General features: G+C 39.5%; 1 protein-coding gene across 1 annotated transcript; it reads right to left on the reverse strand.

Moving 5' to 3' along the window:
- Positions 1 to 20,198: 20,198 nt before the first annotated feature.
- SPRR3 (small proline rich protein 3) lies at positions 20,199 to 22,277 on the reverse strand. Its single transcript, XM_005541808.3, has 2 exons — positions 22,233 to 22,277; positions 20,199 to 21,053 (listed from the first exon to the last, which is right to left on the reverse strand). The coding sequence occupies exon 2, from the start codon at positions 21,032 to 21,034 to the stop codon at positions 20,525 to 20,527; it is 510 nt and encodes a 169-aa protein (XP_005541865.1). The 5' UTR covers positions 21,035 to 21,053; positions 22,233 to 22,277; the 3' UTR covers positions 20,199 to 20,524.
- Positions 22,278 to 22,505: the final 228 nt, after the last annotated feature.

A 22,505-nucleotide genomic window follows, 5' to 3' on the forward strand; every position in this document is an offset into this window, starting at 1 on the left:
TGAGTCTCTATCCCACAGCTGTAATCTGAGTGGGAAGTCAAGAAGAACTGCTTTAGTACCCTTAAGTACAATCTGCAAATCCATTTCAAATAACTATAGCCTTAGCATTGCAAGGAGACCCCAATCCAAATAAGATACAATTAGGTGACTATTAAGCAGTTTCAGGTGGGAAATCTTACCTCAGAAGATTGAGCTCCCTGGCCTCTCAGGTCTGGTTAGGAGTCTCTGGCCAAGTGGGCTTTCGTAACCCCTGCTATAAGGAAGTGGATTTGGGGAGGGCTGCTTTACCTTCATTCCAGCTGTGAAACCAGGCAGGCCTCAGTTAATTTAGAAAGTTTGTTTTACTAAGGTTGAGGACGCATGCCCATGACACAGTGTCAGGAAGTCCTGAAGACGTGCCCAAGGTGGTCAGAGCACAGCTTGGTTTTATACATCAGACATCAATCAACACATGTAAGATGAATATTGGTTCGGTCCGAAAAGACAGGACAACAGGAAGCAGAGATGGGGGCTTCCAGATCACAGGTAGATAAGGGACAAATAGTTGCATTCATTTGAGTTTCTGATTAGCCTCTCCAAAGGGGGCAATCAGATATGCATTTATCTCAGTGAGCAGAGGGTTGACTTTGAGTAGAATGGGAGGCAGGTTTGCCCTGAGCAGTTTCCAGCTTGACTTTTCCCTTTAGCTTAGTGATTTGGGGGCCCCAAGATTTATTTGCCTTTTATTCTTCCCCCCTTTTCTTTTGAAAAATCTTTTGGAGAAAGCGTTTTAGAAGAAATTGAGCCTCTGTTCCCAGTTTCATCTGATCTCTCATGGCTAGGATGGTTTATTCCTAGATGGGTAGGTCCTGAGTTGTTAGGAAAGCTCATTTTAGCAGGTTGTGAAGTCTCATGTTGTATGAAGAGAAAATAGGGGGAGGAAGGGAGAAAAACAAACAAAAGGAAAACCCTGGAAAATCGATATAGGATACATTACTCTGAAGTCCATACATTAGTAGGCAGGTATGAAATTGGCTTGTATATGTAAATAGGTTGCTGTTATTTTCTTCCGAAGTTTAAGTTGTCTAGCTTCAGTTTGTAGGGCTTTAAGAAAGCACAGCTTAGTTTTCAGTGACTCCCAATTAGCAAAAATGGGGGGAAAAAGAAGGAAAAGAATTGAAAACATTATTTGGAAGACTTGTAGCCAAGAAAATTAGAATTTGGTCCAAACTGTAGAAAATAATAACAGTTGAGGAACATTAGGCAAGACTGGAATCTAACAACAGGTATACTGTAGTTTTTGAAGCATAATAATGATACTTAATTTTCCAAATAATAAGTCCTAATAAAAACAGCATGAAGTCAATTAAATTTGTTTTTCAAAATTTTATAAACCATCTATAAAATGTTAATCTTGACCATAAGATATAACTTCCAGAAATCTTTTATAATCTTTATGACATTTATTAAGGAGTCAGTTAATGCCTTTATCTTTTTATGCGGCTTGCCCCTCTGTGTCTTTTAATTGGGGCATTTAGCCCATTTACATTCAAGGTTAATATTGTTATTTGATCCTGTCATCATGATGCTGACTGGTTAATTTTGTGGACTTGTTAATGTAGTTGCTTCATAGTGTCATTGGTCTGTGTACTTCAGTGTTTTTGTAGTGGCTGGTAACGGATTTTCCTTTCCACGTTTAGTACTTCCTTCAGGAGCTCTTGCAAGGCAGTTCTGGTAGTGATGAAATCCCTCAGCATTTGTTTGTTTGAAAAGGATTTTATTTCTTGTTCACTTATAAAGCTTAGTTTGGCTGGATATGAAATTCTGGGCTGAAAATTATTTTCTTTAAGACTATTGAATAGTGGCTCCCAATCTCTTCTGGCTTGTAGGGTTTCTCCTGAGATGTCCGCTGAGAGTCTGATGGGCTTCCCTTTGTAGGAGACCTGGCCTTTCTCTCTGACTGCCCTTAACATTTTTTCCTTCATTTATTTGACCTCGGAGAATCTGAAGATTATCTGTCTTGGGGCAGATTTTCTTGTGGAGTATCTTATTGGGGTTGTCTGGATTTCCTGAATTTGAATGTTGACCTGTCTTGGTAGTTTGCAGAGGTTCTCCTGGATGATATCCTAAAGTGCATTTTCCAACTTGGTTCCATTCTCCCAGTCTCTTTCAGGTACTCCAATCAGTCATAGGTTCTGTCTTTTACACGTTCCATAGTTCTCAGAGGTTTTATTGATTCCTTTTCATTCTTTTTTCTCTAATCTTGTCTGCCTGCCTTGTTTCAGCAAGGTAGTCTTCAAGCTCTGATATTCTCTCTTCTGCTTGGTCAATTTGGCTATTGATACTTGTGTTTGCATCACGAAATTCTGGTGCTGTGTTTTTAAGTTCAGTCAGGTCCTTTATGTTGCACTCTAAATTGGTTATTCTAGTTAACAGCTTCTGTAATCTTTTATCATGGTTCTTAGCTTCTTTGAGTTGGTTTAGAAGATAATCCTTTAGCTCAGTGAAGCTTGTTAGTACCCACTTTCTGAATCCTACTTCTATCAGTTCATCCATCTCTACTTCAGCCCCATTCTGTGCCCTTGATGGAGAGGTGTTGCGATCATTTGGAGGAGAAGAGACATTCTGGCTTTTGGAATATTCAGCCTTTTTGCATTGCTTTTTCCTCATCTTTGCGGATTTATCTCCCTTTGACGTTTGAGGCTGTTGACCATTGGGTAGGGTTTTTGTAGGGTCTTTTTTTTTTCTTTTCTTTTTGAGATGGAGTCTCGCTCTGTCGCCCAGGCTGGAGTGCAGTGGTGCGATCTCAGCTCGCTGCAAGCTTCGCCTCCCAGATTCATGCCATTCTTCTGCCTCAGCTTCCCGAGTAGCTGGGACTACAGGTGCCCGCCACCACGCCTGGCTAATTTTTTATATTTTTTAGTAGAGACGGGGTTTCACTGTGTTAGCCAGCATGGTCTCGATCTCCTGACCTCGTGATCCACCCACCTCAGCCTCCCAAAGTGCTGGGATTACAGGCATGAGCCACCATGCCCCGCCTTTGTGGGGTCTTTTTTGTTGATGTTGTTGTTACTTTCTGTTTGTTTGTTTTTCATCTAACGGTCAGGTTTCTCTTCTGCAGGTCTGCTACAGTTTGCTGGGAGTCCAATCCAGACCCTGTTTGCCTGAATATCACCAGTGGAGGCTGCAGAACAGCAAAGATGGCAGCCTGCTTCTTCCTCTGGAAGCTTCGTCCCAGAGGGGTACTGACCTGATGCCAGCTGGAACTCTCCTGTGTGAGGTATCTGGCAACAGCTGTTGTGAAGTCTCACCCAGTCATGAAGCATGGGATCAGGGACCTGCTTAAGGAAGCCATCTAACTGTCCCTTAGCAGAGCTGGTGCACTGTGCTGGGAGAATCCCTCTCATCCAGATCAGTTGGACTCTTCAGAGCTAGCAGGTAGGAAAGATTAAGTCTGCTGAACCTGAGGCCATGGCTGCCACTTCCCCAGGTGCTCTGTTCCAGGGAGATGACAGTTCTGTCTGTAAACCCCTAGCTGGAGTTGCTGGAATTCCTGCAGGGAGGCCCTGCCTGGTGAGGAGGGATGGATCCAGTTTCCACCTAAAGAAGCAGTCTGGCCATGATCTGCCATTGCTGCTGTGCTGTGCTAGGGGAGTACTGCCCAGTCCAAACCTCCCAGTTTCCTTAGCACTGACAGGGGAAAACCACCAAGTAGAACTACAGTAATGGCAGCCACCCCTTCCCGCAGGAACTCAGTCATCTAAGGCATACTCTAGGCTGCTGTACTGGCCAGCAGGGATTTCAAGCCAGTGGATCTTAGCTTGCAGGGTTCCTTGGGAGCAGGACCTGCTGAGAGAGGCTATTTGGCTCTCTGGTTTCAGTCCCATTTTCATGGGAGTGGATGGTTCTCCTGCCTCACTGGAGTTCCACATGCCATTGGAGTAGGTAAAAACTCCTGCAGCTCAGTACCTGCCCAAACAGCCTCCAATGGGAGCAGCTGTGGTGGGTCTGCCCAGTTTTGTGCTTGAGACCCAAGGCCCTGATGGTGTAGGGCCATGAGGGGATCTCTTGATTCTTGGACTACAAAAATCCATGGGAAAAGCATAGTACCCTGGGTGGGTAACAGTCCTTCACCACCTCCCTTGGCTGGAGGAGGGTGGTCCCTTTGTCCTGTGTACCTCCCAGATGAACCATCACCCCACCTTGCTTTCCCTTGCTCTCTCTGTGTCATGCCATCCACCTAGTCAGTCCCAATGAGATGAACTGGGTACCTCAGTTGGAAATGCAGAAATCACCCACTTTTTGTGTTTTTCTTGCTGGGAGCTGCAGACTGGAGCTATTCCTATTCAGCCATTTTGGCCCCTCCCCTCCAGTAATTGAATTAAATGTCTGTGGATTAAATTCTCCAATCAAAAGACAGAGATGGGCAAAATGATTTAGAAAACATGATCCAATTATATGCTGTCTAGAAAAAATTCTTTTTAGATTCAATGATACAAATTGGTTGAAAGTGAAAGGATGAAAATAGATATTTTATGCAAATAGTAACTAAAAGAGAGCAGAGGCAGTTATATTACTATCAGATAAAACAGACTTTAAATGGAAAAAAGTTGTAAGAGAAAAAGAGGATATATATATATATAAATATATATACACACACACATCCAAAGGTATAATACAGCTGAAAGATATAATAATTACAAACATTTATGTACCTAATATCACACCATCAAATATACAAAGTAAAAACTGATAGAATTGATGGGAGAAATAGACAATTTCACAACAATAGCCAGAGACTTCAGTATATCACTCTCAATATGAATAGAGCTAGCAGAGAGAAAATAAGTAAGGAAATAGAGGACTTGAACAACACAGTAAACCAACTAGATCTAACAGATATACACAGAACACTCTATCCCACAACAGAATGTACATTCTTCTCAGGTATATGTGGCACATTTCCTAGGATAAAATATATGTTGGAACAAAAATTAAGTCTCAGTAGATTTAAAAAGATATATATCACACAAGGTATCTTTTTCAATGAGCAGGATGAAGTTAGATGTCAATAACAAGAAAAACTGGAAAATTTACCAATTTATGGAAATTAACACAATCTTCAACAGTGGATCAAAGAAGAAATAACAATGTAAATTATAAAATATTTAGAGATGAATGAAAACAAAAACACAACATATCAAAACCTAAAACATGAAAGCAGTACCATGGGGGAAATTTATAGCTATAAATGCTTACCTTAAAAAAACAAGTAAGATCTCAAATCAACAGCCTAACTTTACAACTTAAGGTACTAGAAAAAGAACAAACTAAACAGAGCTAGCAGAAGGAAAGAAATAATGATTAGAACAGAGATAAGCGAAACAGAGATAAACAATAGAGAAAATCAATAAAACAATAGTTATTTGAAAAGATTAACATCATTGACAAACTTTTAGTTAAATGGAATAGGGGAAAAAGAGATGAGAGACTCAAACCACTAAAATAAGAAATGAAAATGGGGACATTATAGTGATTCTACAGAAATGAAAGGATTATAAGGGAGTGTTATGAACAATTGTACACCCACAAATTGGGTAACCTAGATGAAATGGATAAATTCCTAGAAACACAAAACCTACTGAGACCAAATCACAAAGAAACAGGAATTCCAAATAGATCTATAACTAGTAAAGATATTGAATCAGTAATTGAAAATATCCCCATAAAGAACTTGATGCTTCATTGGGGAATTCTATCAAACACTTTAGGAAGAATTCACAGAAATCTATTTCAAACTTTTCCAAAAATTAAAGCGGAGGGAACCCTTTCTAACTCCTTTTATGAAGTCACCATTATCTTGATGACAAGCACAGATATAGACACTGACAGAAAAGAAAACTACCGACCAATATCTCTTAAGAACACTGATGCAAATATCTTTAACAAATATTAGCAAGCTGAATTCGGCGGTATGTTAAAACGACTATATGCCATGACCAAGTGGGATTTATTCCTGAATGCAAGAATGGTTCAACATATGAAAATTGACCCTTGTAATATATCACATTAAATTAACAAAGAAAAGCATCACATAATCATCTCAACTGATGCAAAGAAAGCATTGGACAAAGTTCAACATTCTTATATTATAAAAACGCCCAACAAACTAAGAATAGAAGAAAGTGTTCAACATTCTAAATGTCGTGATAAAACCACAGCAAACATCATACTCAGTGGTGAAAGACCGAAAGCTTTTTCCTTAAGATGAAGAAAAGGCAAGGATGCCTTCTTTTGCCACTTCTATTCAATGTAGTTCTGGACATTTTAGCCAGAGTAATTAGACAGGAGAAAAAATAAAAGGCATCCAAATTGGAAAAGAAGTAAAAATTATCTCTGTTAATAGATGATATGACCTAAAGATTCTATGAAAAGTTGTTATAACTAGTAACAAATTATAGCAGGATACAAAGTCAATGCACAGAAATCAATTACATCTCTATGTACTAATAATAAACAATCTGAAAGGAAATTAAGAAAATAATTTTATTTATAATGGAATGAAAAAGAGTAACATACTTAGGAATTAACAGAGGAAGTTATGGACTTTACAATAAAACTATAAAACATTGTTGAAAGAAATTAAAGGAGACATAAAATGAATGGAAAGACATCTGTGTTCATGACCTGGAAGACTTAATATTGTTAAGATGTCAATGCTACCCAAAGTGACCTACAGATTCAGTGTAATCTCTATCAAAATCCCAATGATATTTATTGTAGAAATATGAAAACCCATCCTAAAATCCATCTGAAATCTCAAGAGATCCTGAATAGCCAAAAGAATCTTGAAAAAGAAGAGCAAAGCAGAAAGAGTTACACCTATTAATTTCAAAACTTATTATGAATCTCTAATAATCAAAACAGTGTGGTACTGGCATGAATACAGACATTTAAACCAGTAGAATACAACTGAGAGCTCAGAAAGAAACCATCAAATATATGATAAAGTTATTTTTCAAAGGGCAGCCTTTTCAACAAATGGTGCTGGGAAAACTGGATATGCACATGCAAAAGAATAAGGTTGGACTCTTGCATAAGAACTCATGCAAAAATTAAACTCAACGTGGATCCATGACCTAAATGTAAGACCTGAAACTATAATACTCTTCAAAGAAAACATAGGGTAAAAACTTTACAACACTGAATTTAGCAATGATGTTTTTGAATATGACACCAAGGGCAGAGACAACAACAAATAATGGATAAATTGGACTTAGCAAATTTAAAAAAAATATGTATACCAAAAGAATGTCTTCAACAGAAAAATAGGGAACTCACTGAATGGGAAAATATATTTGCAAGTCATATATATCATATGGGATTAATATCCAGAAGGCATAGAGAAGTCCTGAAACTCAACAACAAAAAAAACCAAATGTCCCAATTAAAAATAGAAAAAATAGGCAAATAACTTGCCTAAGCATTTATTTAAATAAGTTCAGAAAACATTGGCCAAGGTATGCCATGGCCAATAAGAACATGAAAAGATACTGAACATCACTAAGCATTAGAGAAATGTAAATTAAAACTACAATGAGATACCACCTCATACCCATTAGGATGGCTACCATCAAAACAGCAGAAAATAAGAAGTGTTGGTGAGGATATGGAGAATTTGGAACCGTTATGCACTGTTGGTAGTAGCTTAAAATGGTACAGTTGCTCTGGAAAACAGCATAACATTTTCTAAAAAAATTAAAACTAGGGCAGGTGTCCAAGATGGCCGAATAGGAAAAACTCTAGCCTCCAGCTCCCAGTGTGAGTGACACAAAAGATGGTGATTTCTGCATTTTCAACTGAGGTACTGGGTTCATCTCAATGGGGCATGTTGGACAGTCCATGCTGGTCAGAGGGTGCAGCCCGACCAGCGAGAGCTGAAGCAGGGCGAGGCATCACCTCACCTGGGAAATGCAAGGGGGAAGGGAATTCCTTTTCCTAGCCAAGGGAAACGGTGACACACAACACCTGGAAAATTGTGTAACTCCCACCCTAATACTGCAGTTTACCAAGGGTCTTAGCAAATGGCACACCAGGAGATTATATCCCACACCTGGCCCAAAGGGTCCCACGGCCACACCCATGGAGCCTCCCGCATTGCTAGCACAGCAATCTGAGATCTAACTGCAAGGCGGCAGCAAGGCTGGGGGAGGGGCACCCACCATTGCTGATGCTTAAGTAGGTAAACAAAGCCTCCAGGAAGCCCGAATTGGGTGTAGCCCACTGCAGCTCAAGGAGGCCTGCCTGCCTCTGTAGACTCCACCTCTGGGGACAGGGCATAGCTAAACAAAAAGCAGCAGAAACCTCTGCAGATGTAAATGTCCCTGTCTGACAGCTTTGAAGAGAGCAGTGGTTCTCCCAGCATGGAGGTTGAGATCTGAGAACAGACAGACTGCCTGCTCAAGTGGGTCCCTGACCCCTGAGTAGTCTAACTGGAAGACATGTCCCACTAGGTGCAGACTGACACCTCATACCTCACACGGCTGGGTACACCTCTGAGATGAAGCTTCCAGAGCAAGAACCAGAGAGCAACACGTGCTGTTCAGCAATATTCTATTTTCTGCAGCCTCTGCTGCTGATACCCAGGCAAACAGGGTCTGGAGTGGACCTCAAGCAAACTCCAACAGAGCTACAGCTGAGGGCCCTGACTGTTAGAAGGAAAATTAACAAACAGAAAGGACACCCACACCAAAACTCCATCAGTACATCACCATCATGAAAGACCAAAGGCAGATAAAATCACAAAGATGGGGAAAAAGCAGGGCAGAAAAGCTGGAAATTCAAAAAATCAGAGCACATCTCCCCCTCCAAAGGAACGCAGCTCATCACCAGCAACGGAAGAAAGCTGGACAGAGAATGACTTTGACGAGTTGAGAGAAGAAGGCTTCAGTTGATCAAACTTCTCAGAGCTAAAGGAGGAACTACTTAACCAGCGCAAAGAAACTAAAAACCTCGAAAAGAGAATGGATGAATGGATAATTAGAATAATCAATGAAAAGAAGACCATAAAATAACTTATAGAGATGAAAACCATGACACAAGAACTACATGACGAACGCACAAGCTTCAGTAACTGACTCGATCAACTGGAAGAAAGAGTATCAGTGATTGAAGAGCAAATGAATGAAATGAGGTGAGAAGAGAAGTTTAGAGAAAAAAGAGTAAAAAGAAATGAACAAAGCCTCCAAGAAATATGGGATTATGTGAAAAGACCAAATCTACTTCTGATTGGTGTGCCTGAAAGTGATGGGGAAAATGGAACCAAGTTGGAAAACACTCTGCAGGATGTCGTCCAGGAGAACTTCCCCAACCTAGTAAGGCAGGCCAACATTCAAATTCAGGAAATACAGAAAATGCCACAAAGATACTCCTTGAGAAGAGCAACTCCAAGACACATAATTGTCAGATTCACCAAAGTTGAAATGAAGGAAAAAATGTTAAGGGCAGCCAGAGAAAAAGGTCAGGTTATTCACAGAGGGAAGCCCATCAGACTAACAGCAGATGTCTCGGCAGAAACTCTACAAGCCAGAAGAGAGTGGTGGTCAATATTCAACATTCTTAAAGAAAACAATTTTCAACCCAGAATTTCATATCCAGCCAAACTATGTATCATAAGTGAAGCAGAAATAAAATCCTTTACAGACAAGCAAAGGCTTAGAGATTTTGTCACCACCAGACCTGCCTTACAAGAGATACTGAAGGAAGCATTAAACGTGGAAAGGAACAACCAGTACCAGTCATTGCAAAAACATGCCAAAATGTAAAGACCATGGATGCTAAGAAGAAACTGCATCAACTAATGAGCAAAACAACCAGCTAATATCATAATGACAGGATCAAGTTCACACATAACAATATTATCCTTAAATGTAAATGGACTAAATGGTCCAATTAAAAGACACAGACTGGCAAATTGGATAAAGAGTCAAGACCCATCAGTCTGCTGTATTCAGGAGACCCATCTCACACGCAGAGACATACATAGGCTCAAAATAAAGGGATGGAGGAAGATATACCAAGCAAATGGAAAACAAAAAAAGCAGGGAATGCAAACCCAGTCTCTGATAAAACAGACTTTAAACCATCAAAGATCAAAAGAGACAAAGAAGGCCATTACATAACAGTAAAGGGATCAATTCATCAGGAAGAGCTAGCTATCCTAAATATACATGCACCCAATACAGGAGCACCCAGATTCACAAAACAAGTCCTTAGAGACTTACAAAGAGACTCAGACTCCCATAAAATAATAATGGGAGACTTTAACACCCCACTGTCAACATTAGACAGATCAACGAGACAGAAAGTTAACAAGGATATCCAGGAATTCAACTCAACTCTGCACCAAGCGGACCTAAGAGACATCTGCAGAACTCTCCACCCCAAATCAAGAGAATATACATTCTTCTCAGCACCACATCACACTTATTCCAAAATTGACCACATAGTTAGAAGTAAAGCACTCCTCAGCAAATGTAAAAGAACAGAAATTATAACAAACTGTCTCTCAGACCACAGTGCAATCAAACTAGAACTCAGGACTAAGAAACTCAATCAAAACCGCTCAACTACATGGAAACTGAACAACCTGCTCCTGAATGACTACTGGGCACATAACGAAATGAAGGCAGAAATAAAGATGTTCTTTGAAACCAATGAGAACAAAGATACAACATACCAGAATCTCTGGGACACATTTAAAGCAGTGTGTAGAGGGAAATTTATAGCACTAAATGCCCACAAGAGAAAGCTGGAAAGATCTAAAATTGACACCCTAACATCACAATTAAAAGAGCCAGAGAAGGAAGAGCAAACACATTCAAAAGCTAGCAGAAGGCAAGAAGTAACTAAGATCAGAGCAGAACTGAAGGAGATAGAGACACAAAAAACCCTCCAAAAAATCAATGAATCCAGGAGTTGGCTTTTTGAAAAGATCAACAAAATTGATAGACTGCTACCAAGACTAATAAAGAAGAAAAGAGAGAAGAATCAAATAGATGCAATAAAAAATAATAAAGGGGATATCACCACTGACCCCACAGAAATACAGACTACCATCAAAGAATACCAGAAACACCTCTATGCAAATAAACTAGAAAACCTAGAAGAAATGGATAATTTCTTGGACACTTACACTCTCCCAAGACTAAACCAGGAAGGAGTTGAATCCCTGAGTAGACCAATAGCAGGCTCTGAAATTGAGGCAATAATTAATAGCCTATCAACCAAAAAAAGTCCAGGACCAGACAGATTCACGGCCGAATTCTACCAGAGGTACAAGGAGGAGCTGGTACCATTCCTTCTGAAACTATTCCAATCAATAGAAAAAGAGGGAATCCTCCCTAACTCATTTTATGAGGCCAACATCATCCTGATACCAAAGCCTGGCAGAAACACAACAATAAAAGAGAATTTTAGACCAATATCCCTGATGAACATCGATGCAAAAATCCTCAATAAAATACTGGCAAACCAAATCCAGCAGCACATCAAAAAGCTTATCCACCATGATCAAGTGGGCTTCATCCCTGGGATGCAAGGCTGGCGCAACATATGCAAATCAATAAACCTAATCCAGCACATAAACAGAACAAAGACAAAAACCATATGATTATCTCAATAGATGCAGAAAAGGCTTTTGACAAAATTCAACAGCCCTTCATGCTAAAATCTCTCAATAAATTCGGTATTGATGGAACGTACTTCAAAATAATAAGAGCTATTTATGACAAACCCACAGCCAATATCATACTGAATGGATAAAAACCAGAAGCATTCCCTTTGAAAACTGGCACAAGACAGGGATGCCCTCTCTCACCACTCCTATTCAACATAGTGTTGGAAGTTCTGGCTAGGGCAATCAGGCAAGAGAAAGAAATGAAGGGTATTCAGTTAGGCAAAGAAGAAGTCACATTGTCCCTGTTTGGAGATGACATGATTGTATATTTAGAAAACCCTAACATCTCAGCCCAAAATCTCCTTAAGCTGATAAGCAACTTCAGCAAAGTCTCAGGATACAAAATCAATGTGCAAAAATCACAAGCATTCCTATACACCAGGAACAGAAAAACAGAGAGCCAAATCATGAATGAACTCCCACTCACAATAGCTTCAAAGAGAATAAAATGCCTAGGAATCCAACTTACAAGGGATGTAAAGGACCTCTTCAAGGAGAACTACAAACCACTGCTCAGTGAAATAAAAGAGGACACAAACAAATGGAAGAACATACCATACTCATGGATAGGAAGAATCAATATTGTGAAGATGGCCATACTGCCCAAGGTAATTTATAGATTCAATGCCATTCCCATTAAGCTACCAAAGACTTTCTTCACAGAATTGGAAAAAAACTGGTTTAAAGTTCATATGGAACCAAAAAAGACCCTGCATTGCCAAGACAATCCTAATCCAAAAGAGCAAAGCTGGAGGCTTCACACTACCTGACTTCAAACTATACTACAAGGCTACAGTAACCAAAACAGCATGGTACTGGTACTAAAACAGAGATATAGACCAATGGAACAGAACAGAGCCCTCAGAAATAAAACTACACATCTACAGCCATCTGATCTTTGACAAACCTGACAAAAACAAGAAATGGGAAAAGGATTCCCTATTTAATAAATGGTGCTGGGAAAATTGGCTAGTCATAAGTAGAAAGTTGAAACTGGATCCTTTCCTTACTCCTTATACACAAATTAATTCAAGATGGATTAGAGACTTAAATTTTAGACCTAATACTATAAAAACCCTAGAAGAAAACCTACGTAATATCATTCAGGACATAAGCATGGGCAAGGACTTCATGTCTAAAACACCAAAACCAACAGCAACAAAAGCCAAAATTGACAAATGATCTAATTAAACTAAAGAGCTTCTGCACAGGAAAAGAAACTACCATCAGATTGAACAGGGAACCTACAGAATAGGAGAAAATTTTTGCAATCTACTCATCTGACAAAGGGCTAATATTCAAACCCTACAAACAACTCAAACAAATTTACAAGAAAAAAAACAACCCCATCAAAAGTGTGCAAAGGATATGAACAGACACTTCTCAAAAGAAGACATTCATACAGCCAATAGACACATGAAGAAATGCTCATCATCACTCTCCATCAGAGAAATGCAAATCAAAACCACAATGAGATACCATCTCACACCAGTTAGAATGGCAGTCATTAAAAAATCAGGAAACAACAGGTGCTGGAGAGGATGTGGAGAAATAGGAACACTTTTACACTGTTGGTGGGACTGTAAACTAGTTCAACCATTGTGGAAGACAGTGTGGCGATTCCTCAAGGATCTAGAACTAGAAATACCATAAGACCCAGCCATCCCATTACTGGGTATATACCCAAAGGATTATAAATCATGCTGCTATAAAGACACATGCACTCGTATGTTTATTGTGGCACTATTCACAATAGCAAAGACTTGGAACCAACCCAAATGTCCATCAGTGACAGACTGCATTAAGAAAATGTGACATGTATACACCATGGAATACTATGCAACCATAAAAAAGGATGAGTTCATGTCCTTTGTAGGGACATGGATGCAGCTGGAAACCATCATTCTCAGCAAACTACGGCAAGAACAGAAAAACAAACACCGCATGTTCTCACTCATAGGTGGGAACTGAACAATGAGATCACTTGGACACAGGAAGGGGAACATCACACCCCGGGGCCTATTGTGGGGACGGGGGAGGAGGGAGGGATAGCATTAGGAGATATACTTAATGTAAATGACGAGTTAATGGGTGCAGCACACCAATATGGCACATGTATACATAGGTAACAAACCTGCACGTTGTGCACAGGTACCCTAGAACTTAAAGTATAATAAAAAAATTTAAACGTGTTACAATATGATCTATAAATTCCATATGTAGGTATATACTTCAATTAATTGAAAGCAAGGACATGAAGTGATATTTATATACCCATGTTCATAGCAGCATTATTCATAATAGCTTAAATGTGGAAGCAATGCAGGTGTTCATCAATGGAGTTATGAATAAGACAAATGTGGCATATACCTACGGCGGAATATCATTTGGCCTTAAAAAGGAAGGAAATTCTTACATATGCTATGACATAGATGAGTCTTGAGTATATTATTCTAAGTGAAATAAGCTTGTCATTAAAAGACAAATACTCTATTATTCCACTTATATGAGGTACATAGAATAGTCAAAATCCTAGAGACATAAAATAGAGTAGTGGTTGCCAGGGCCTGGGGAAAGGAAAAAATGTTTTTTTTTTTTTTTAATAGGTATAGCATTTCAGTTTTACAAGATGAAAAGAGTTATGGAGATGGGTGGTGGTGATGATTACTTAGCAAAACAAGTGTAATTAATACCACTGAACTATATATTTAAAATGCTTAAAATGATGTTATATATTTTTCATTACAACAAAAATTTTTTAAAAAGACATGAAGAACTGATTAATACCAAAACATAAATGAGCCTTGAAAACTTTATTCTAAGTGAAAGAAAGCAGTCACAAAAGACCATGTATTATATGACGTCATTCATTTAAAATGTCCAGGGTAGGAAAATCTGCAGAGACAGAAAGTAGATTAGTGGCTCCTTAGGGTTGGGGGAGAGGGTAAAAAAATAGGAAGACAATAGCTGAAGGTGGCATTTTTCTTTTTTCAGTGATGAAATTGTCCTAAAATTCACTGTTGTGATGGTTACACATATCTGTGAATATATTAATTTAATTGTATACTTTAAATTGGTGAATTGTATAGTATGTCAATTATAGCTTCATAAAGCTGTTTAAGAAAGGGTGGGAAATTTAGATTGTCCCACAATGTTTATATTAGCACCTATGTTCCCTAAAGCCCTTTTTTGTCAGGTACACCAATACTGTTTAATCCACCATGCTTACTGTTGCCATTGTGTACTAATGGCCTGAGAGCACAGTTAGCCATGTTTTGTATGCAAAATGTTGGACACCTACATTGGGGTTAAAGGAGTGGTGGTCACATCCAGATGTGGTTTAGTCTGAGTATTTCATAAGTCCCCTCAGTGTCTCCCTTGTTTTTGGGTGGGGCATTCTCCAGGATAATTTGAATCTACCATAGAATGCCTACTTCTTTAACCCCAACAGAAACTGGTTGTAATTTTAGACTCTGTTTAATAACTTTCCATCTACAACAAAAAGGGTAATATACATTTGTTCACAGCACACGGTAGCATGTTGGGCATCCTACTGCCATATTGTGTCTATTATAACCAAGGACCTTCCTGCATTTGATCATCAAGGTTTATAGTTGCACAGTGGTCAGTCAGCCAGGAGTTGTAACCACGCGGTTGGATGTCCTGCTCCTTATGAGATTGAAAGCATCTATCTGACATACCTGTAGCAGGTACTGTGTACTGCTAAAGTTTCCACCACAGATGTAAGAAAAAAAAAGGTCCTTATGCTTTTTGTCTGTGATTGTGGCAGCCAAGATTGACTAGAGGAATGCAGAGGGAAAAAAGAAAAAAATGAGAGATTATAAAATGGTTTGTGTAATTTACCTTGTATGTAACTGCCTGGGAAACAAAAGTTCTGTGCCTTATCAGAATGACGTGCTATGCTTTATGTTGACTTTTGTCGTGTTCTGACTATTTTAAACAACCAAGTCTTCTCTCTTTGAAAAAAAAAACTAAGGTATTTTACAATAAGATTCCTTCCTATAGTTACTTTGCAGTTTTTTATAGTCACTTTGGTTAACTAGGTAGGCAAGTATGGTCTCATAGTGATCAGTAATCTTATTTAGTTAAGTGTTCTACCCTTTTAACATTTTTGGCAGTTTTGCCTTCCCAAAATAAAATGTGAAATGAAATCTTGATCTCAAATTGACCTTGATAGTTCCCAGAGGGCCCCTGGAAAATTGTGAAAGATTTTTTTCTTTCACCTTGTAAAAAGAGACATTTTAAACAAAATAATGGTTTTTCATAGTTTAATTGCATTAAATGTGTTGTCAAATGAGAAGAGATGCTTAACTTTCTCTATATGATATTTGCATGGGTAAATATTTTTAATATGACTATTTCAGAAATTGTATGACATTCATAGGAATTTGTCGATATCTCCACTGCTCAGGGTATGTGTTGGGATAATTTTAGTTACAAATCTGGTTGTTGTTTTAAATATCTATTACAGAGACAACCAAATTTCCTTGTCAATTACTTAATAATAAACTCCTATTGACAAGTGAAGCCAACTGGACTTCCTGGACGGAGTGGGGACTTGGAGAACCTTTCTGTCTAGCTAGAGGATTGTAAATGCACCAATCAGCACTCTGTAAAAACGCACCAATCCACCCTCTGTGTCTAGCTAAAGGTTTGTAAATGCACCAATCAGCACTCGGTAAAAACACACCAGTCAGTACCCTGTGTCTAGCTAAAGGTTTGTAAACGCACCAATCAGTACTCTGTAAAGATGGACCAATCAGCACTCTGTAAAATGGACCAATCCACGCTCTATAAAATGGACCAATAAGCAGGACATGGGCAAGGAAAAATAAGGGAGTAAAAGCTGGCCACTGGAGCCAGCAGTGGCAACCAGATTGGGTGTGCTTCCATGCTGTGGAAGCTTTGTTTTTTCACTCTTCACAATAAATCTTGCTGCTGCTCACTCTTTGGGTCTGCACTACCTCTATGAGCTGTAACACTCACTCTGAGGGTCTGCAGCTTCCTTCCTGAAGTCAGGGAGACCATGAACCCACCGGGAGGAACAAACAGCTCTGAACACACCACCTTTAAGAGCTATAACACTCACTGCGAAGGCCTGCAGCTTCACTCCTGAAGTCAGTGAGACCACGAACCCACTGGAAGTAAGAAACTCTGGACACATCTGAACATCTGAAGGAACAAATTCTGGACACACCATCTTTAAGAGCTGTAACACTCACCGGAAGCATCCGTGGCTTCATTCTTGAAGTCAGCGAGACCAAGAACCCACCGGAAGGAATAAATTCCAAACACATGATCATATCTTTAACCATAGCCATTTTAAGTCTTGTCATACACAGATAGTTTTTGTTTTACTCTGGTTCCCGTATGAAAACGTTTTTAATAAGCTACAAGCCAAAGTGCTTAATCTTAAATAAAAAGGAAAAGTCTCAGAGACACATGGAAAAAAAACTATAACAGATATGCTAGGGCACAGGCTTCTGATGGCGTTGCTTAAATGACTTTAAGACCATCCCACTAGACTGAGTAAGGATTTCCAGAACGCTATTGGAGAAGCTGATGGGTTGATAAAACTGCTAACCCAAGATCAGGCAGAACAAAAATTAGTTTCAGGTACCAGATGAATTGATGAAGCACAATTATACTATATATGGATTGTTACTTGAAACATTGTTGATTCTTTTGTGTTCTATTTTCTGAATGGATTATAAGACACTTCTTTCTCTTTTATAGTATCCATAACTTGCAACAATAATTAGATTCTACTTTTATAAACAAAAATAGAGCATGTGTCATTTTCTCCTTGCCTAATCCCTCTAGAATTTGGCACTCATTGAGAATTCTTATTTTCATGACAACATAATTATTTGCATATGTCCAATAGGAACTTGTCCTTCTTGTAACTGGATATAACTGAAAATCTTGGTTATATAAGCAAGGCTTTGACTGAAATGTCATAGTTGAAAATGACACATGGACCCAGATGTGACCAGACAGTTTTTAAGAGGCTAAGGTTGATTTGATGGAGTCTGTGCTTACAAAGCACTTTTCGGTAAAGGTTTCCAACTAACCTTTGTAGAGAAGCAAGAACGAGTGAAGGGACGAAGGGTGAGAAGATAGGAGAGTAGTTTTGTCCTCTCCGTTTACTCTAGAGGTTTAGGGTTCCTTGACATCAGTCTTCTACCAGGCATGTTGAAGCATTTATCTCCATGGACCCTACTTCAACATGGAAGGGAGGCCCCCACCATTGTACTGTTCATCTGGGATATGTGTAGAACCTGAGGAATGTTCTCGATAAGCAGGACACATATTTTTCCTTAACTCAGCAGCATCTTCACTGACTTCTGCATTTTTAATATCATGATAAAATATTTTAAAAATGAAATAACTTTACATATTATATAATAAGAAAAAATAGAGCCATTCAAAAAAGCAAATGAACACTATCATGTGAACTGGAAGAAATAACCAGTTATATTTTGCTGAATTTTGTATCATGATTTTTTTAATATAAATCCAATTTCATGCATATATTATTCATAAGATTCTTTTTTGCTTATGTTGTTTGGGGCTTACTTTTAAAATATAACCTGATCATTTTTCAATAAGATGAATAATTCTTCTATAATATTTCCTTTAATAGATGCTGTGTAATTTTAATACATGGTCACTCCATCAATTCTGGATGCCGTTATCCACTAGTATGCATTTATGTTGTTACCAACATTTTACTGTTAGATACAATGCTGAAATGAATATCTGGATGTATAAATCTTTGTGTACATGCATGAATAATTCTTAATGAATTTCTAAAATAGAATTCATGGCTCAAAGGTCAGGGAAATCTTTAAATCTTTTTGTTCTTCCCATCCAAACTCCCTTTTAAAATGTTTGAACTACTTTATATGCATAATAGCTGCGTACTATAGAACACATTTCTCCATTCTGGATCAGCCTATTTAATTGTAATTGGTCCTAGAGCTGTCTCTAGACTTTTCCATCATTGAAATCAGCAATAATATGAAGCCATCTTAATACCTACGTATCTAGCAGACCTGAGTGACTTTACTCCCTCCTGCCAGTTTGTCAACTACTCATTACCTTGCTGGACAATTTCTGTCTACAGTTTCCAGATGTCTCTGAGTTCTTGCCAATGCTATACTGTGCAAGTGCTACCTATCACCTACCTCACACCTGTTTGATATGGCCCACCCACCTTCTCGAAAAATAAGGTTCACCCCCCAGTGACTGCAATGACCCTTCTGAAATTTTATGTTGGCTTCACTGCTTCTGGAAACAGCTCCCTGCTATTACAGATCAGCTCAACAGAGACCACAAACTTTCTCAGTCACTCCTGAAATCAAGACTAGGCTGCAGGAGAAAGAGTAGAGGGCTGGCTGGGAACCCAGGGAACTGGACTCCAAGTGTGATTCAGAAATAATTTTTGATTGTTCTTAATTACTTTTCTCTGCCTTTCTGGAAATCAGTTTTTGATCTTGAAATGTAGGGACTCTATTACGTACTGTTTAACTCTCTTTTTACTTCTGCCTGAAATTCTGTAGCTTAATGACCTGCTCTCTAACTGACAAATTTGTTGCTAATAATTCACGTAAATTGGATCAAGCACTCCTTCTCCTTGTAATCCCTGTTTAAACTGATCTCCTTTTAAAAATCACTTAATAGATTTCTGAGGGTTATTTTGGAACACTGCTGGGAGTGTGTGTGTGTGTGTGTGTGTGTGTGTGTGTGTGTGTGTGTGTGTGTATGTATGTATGGTTGTGTACTCATTTGTATTAGAAGGGTGTGAATATCCTAACTCGTAAACAAGACTGCAAATTCTACAAGGGAGGCACTGTGTATCCTCCTCTCTCTCTCGCTGGTCCGTCTTTAGGGATCTCTGCACATAAGAGTTGCTTAGAAAAAATAACATTGTCTGAGCTAGAGGGGGTAGAGCTTGTGTGAGTGATTATGTGAGTGTGTGGCTATTTACAATGAATGTGCCTCTTTGTGAATGACTGTGTGTGTGTGTGTGTGTGTCTGTGTGTGTCTGTGTGTGTGTGTGGTGGGGTATCTAGAAGGTAAAACAAATGAAGAAAAATAGACTATCAAGTCAAAATACGTAGGAGTAAAGTTTTCTTGGAACAGACAGGAGATTTGTTGTCACGATACTGAGGATCAAAGGTGTCTTGGAACAGGTGGCTTGGAGTCAGGCATGACTCAGTCCAGTGCAAGAGGAGAGCCTGTGGCTGCCCAAAGTGACAATCTCTGTGCACCATCACACAATGCCCATTTCCATTCCAGGGTCACTCAAGTGTACCCCCACACACCCATAGAAACAAACAGTACTGGGGTTAGATAGATGACTTCTACACCAACTCCTCTCTGTCTACAGGTCCTGACTCACAATGGGGAAACAAGGAAGGAGGAAGATTCCGCCAATGACACACACAGCCAAGACTGGAATTAAAAGCGATTTAATGAGGGCAGAGCAGGAAACATGCATTTCTTTTCATTCGAATCTTCAAATGAACCCTGAGCAGCTGAAGACCAGAAAAGCCACTAATACTTTCTGCTTAATTCAAGGGCTTACAGGATTCTTCAGAGTGTGTGCAAGCAAAAGCTTCATAGTACATATTTTTAGGGTACAAGTAAGAGAGAGACTATGACTCGGGGTGACAATGTACTGATTACAAGGTCTACAGACAATTAAGACACAGAAGCAGATGGGAAGAGGGTGTCCAGCATCTGGTGGTCGGCTTCTCAAAGGCTTGTCTGTGCACCACATTACTTCTGCTTGGTCTTCTGCTGAGCTGGGCCTGGAGTGACCGTCGAAGGATGAGGCTCTGGTACCTTTGTGTAGCCTGGCTCAGGAACTTTGGTGTAACCTTGCTCAGGGATTTTAATGGCGCCTGGCTCAGGAAAGTTGATGCAGCCTTTGTCAGGGACCTTGGTGCTGCCTGGCTCAGGGACCTTGGTGCTGCCTGGCTCAGGGACCTTGGTGCAGCCTTTGTCAGGGACCTTGGTGCTGCCTGGCTCAGGGACCTTGGTGCAGCCTTTGTCAGGGACCTTGGTGCTGCCTGGCTCAGGGTCCTTGGTGTAGCCTGGCTTAGGGACCTTGGTGCAATCTGGCTCTGGAATCTTTGTGTTTCCAGGTTGTGGAACCTTTGGGTGGCATGGCTCCTTGGTTATGGGAACAAATGGTTCCTGAGGTGGAGGCTGGCTGGGTTGTTTCACCTGCTGCTGTTGAAGCTGAGGTGGTGGGGTAAAGGTCTGCTTCTCCTGGTAAGAACTCATGCTTCAAAGGATGCTGGACCTAGAGACAAAACAGCTGATTCAGTGCTTTGATTAAATAGGAATGAAGCCCAGTTTAATGACAAATATCTCTCATTTCATTCTCCTTCAGAACTGAGAGCCTCTTTTCTTTCTTTTTCCCTGAATTTGAGATCATGGGATGCTTTGATGATCCCTACATATCTTCCAGGGAATAAGGTAAAGTTGACTTCTTCCACATCCTTTAAGTGGAACCTTTCTCTATGCTTCTTTTCTTCCTGTTACATCTCAAAACCTACGTACAACATGAAAACACATACAAATATGCAAATATATACTCTGAAGCTTTCGCTTACACACTCTTTGAAGAATCCTCTAAGCCCCTGAATTAAGCAGAAAGTCTTAGTGGCTTTTCTGGTCTTCAGCTGCTCAGGGTTCATCTGAGGAATCGAGTGAAAAGAAATTCATGTTTCTTGCTCTGCCCTGATTAAATCACTTTTAATACCACTCTTGGCTGTGTGTCATCGGCTGAAGATTGATGTGACACCTCAGTTTTTCAATGATTTGGAAAGATTGTAACGTCAGCAGTCTAGAATCTACTCACTCATGTCCTCCTCATAGAGTACCATAGTTCTCCCAGGAAAACTCTTATCTAAACTTCCCCCTTAGGCTCCAACAATCCACCTGGGAACCTCCGTTCACCCTGTGTCCACTGCACATGCTCTCTGGCAGGCTCTCCACATCATTGCTGCCTCCCCACACATGCCCATCTCTCATGGCCCTTCCTTGTTTTGCCACAGCATGGTACCTGCTTTCCCTCTCTACTAATCACTCCCCATGTTTGCAAATTTTAGTCAAGTATATGTTTTCTGATGGATTATACATCCGTGGAATAAAGAAAAACTTATCTTTTGATCATCAAAATTGCCAATGTAATGCCCTCTAAATTAAAAATTTCCAATACATGTTGACAGGAGAGTACTCTTGAAGTGGGTAGATTGTCTTGCTAACCTAACGAGCCTTTACAGAAATCACTCCCCTTTTCTGATCCCAAGTTCCACAGCTGTGATCTGAGTGGAAAGTCAAAATATGTATAAGGTCACCTTAAACAAAAGTTATTATTGCCTTTAAAATAAATATATTTATTGCATAGCAAAGAGGTCTCCATCAAAACAAAGAATCGATAGGAGAATATTAAGATGTTCCCAATGGGGAGACTCACCCACTGTGCAGAGAAGGTTGAGTTGTTCAGCCTCTGGGATCTGGTGAAGTGTCTCTTGTTAGCTGATATTTATATAGAAAATGAGCCCTGCCTTAAGAAAATTGGATTTTTTTAAAAGACTGCTCTACCTTCATTCCAACTTTTGTGATAAATATCTCTGGCTTAACATTTTTGTCACTTAAGCTCTGACAGTGATGTCACCTGGGCCTGACTCACTGTCCACCCTTTGTGGTGTGGTTGCTGTGGGCAGTGGGCTTCTTGAATGGCAATGTA

This window comes from Macaca fascicularis, chromosome 1 (assembly GCF_037993035.2).
Source record: "Macaca fascicularis isolate 582-1 chromosome 1, T2T-MFA8v1.1".
NCBI classification, from domain to species: domain Eukaryota; kingdom Metazoa; phylum Chordata; class Mammalia; order Primates; family Cercopithecidae; genus Macaca; species Macaca fascicularis.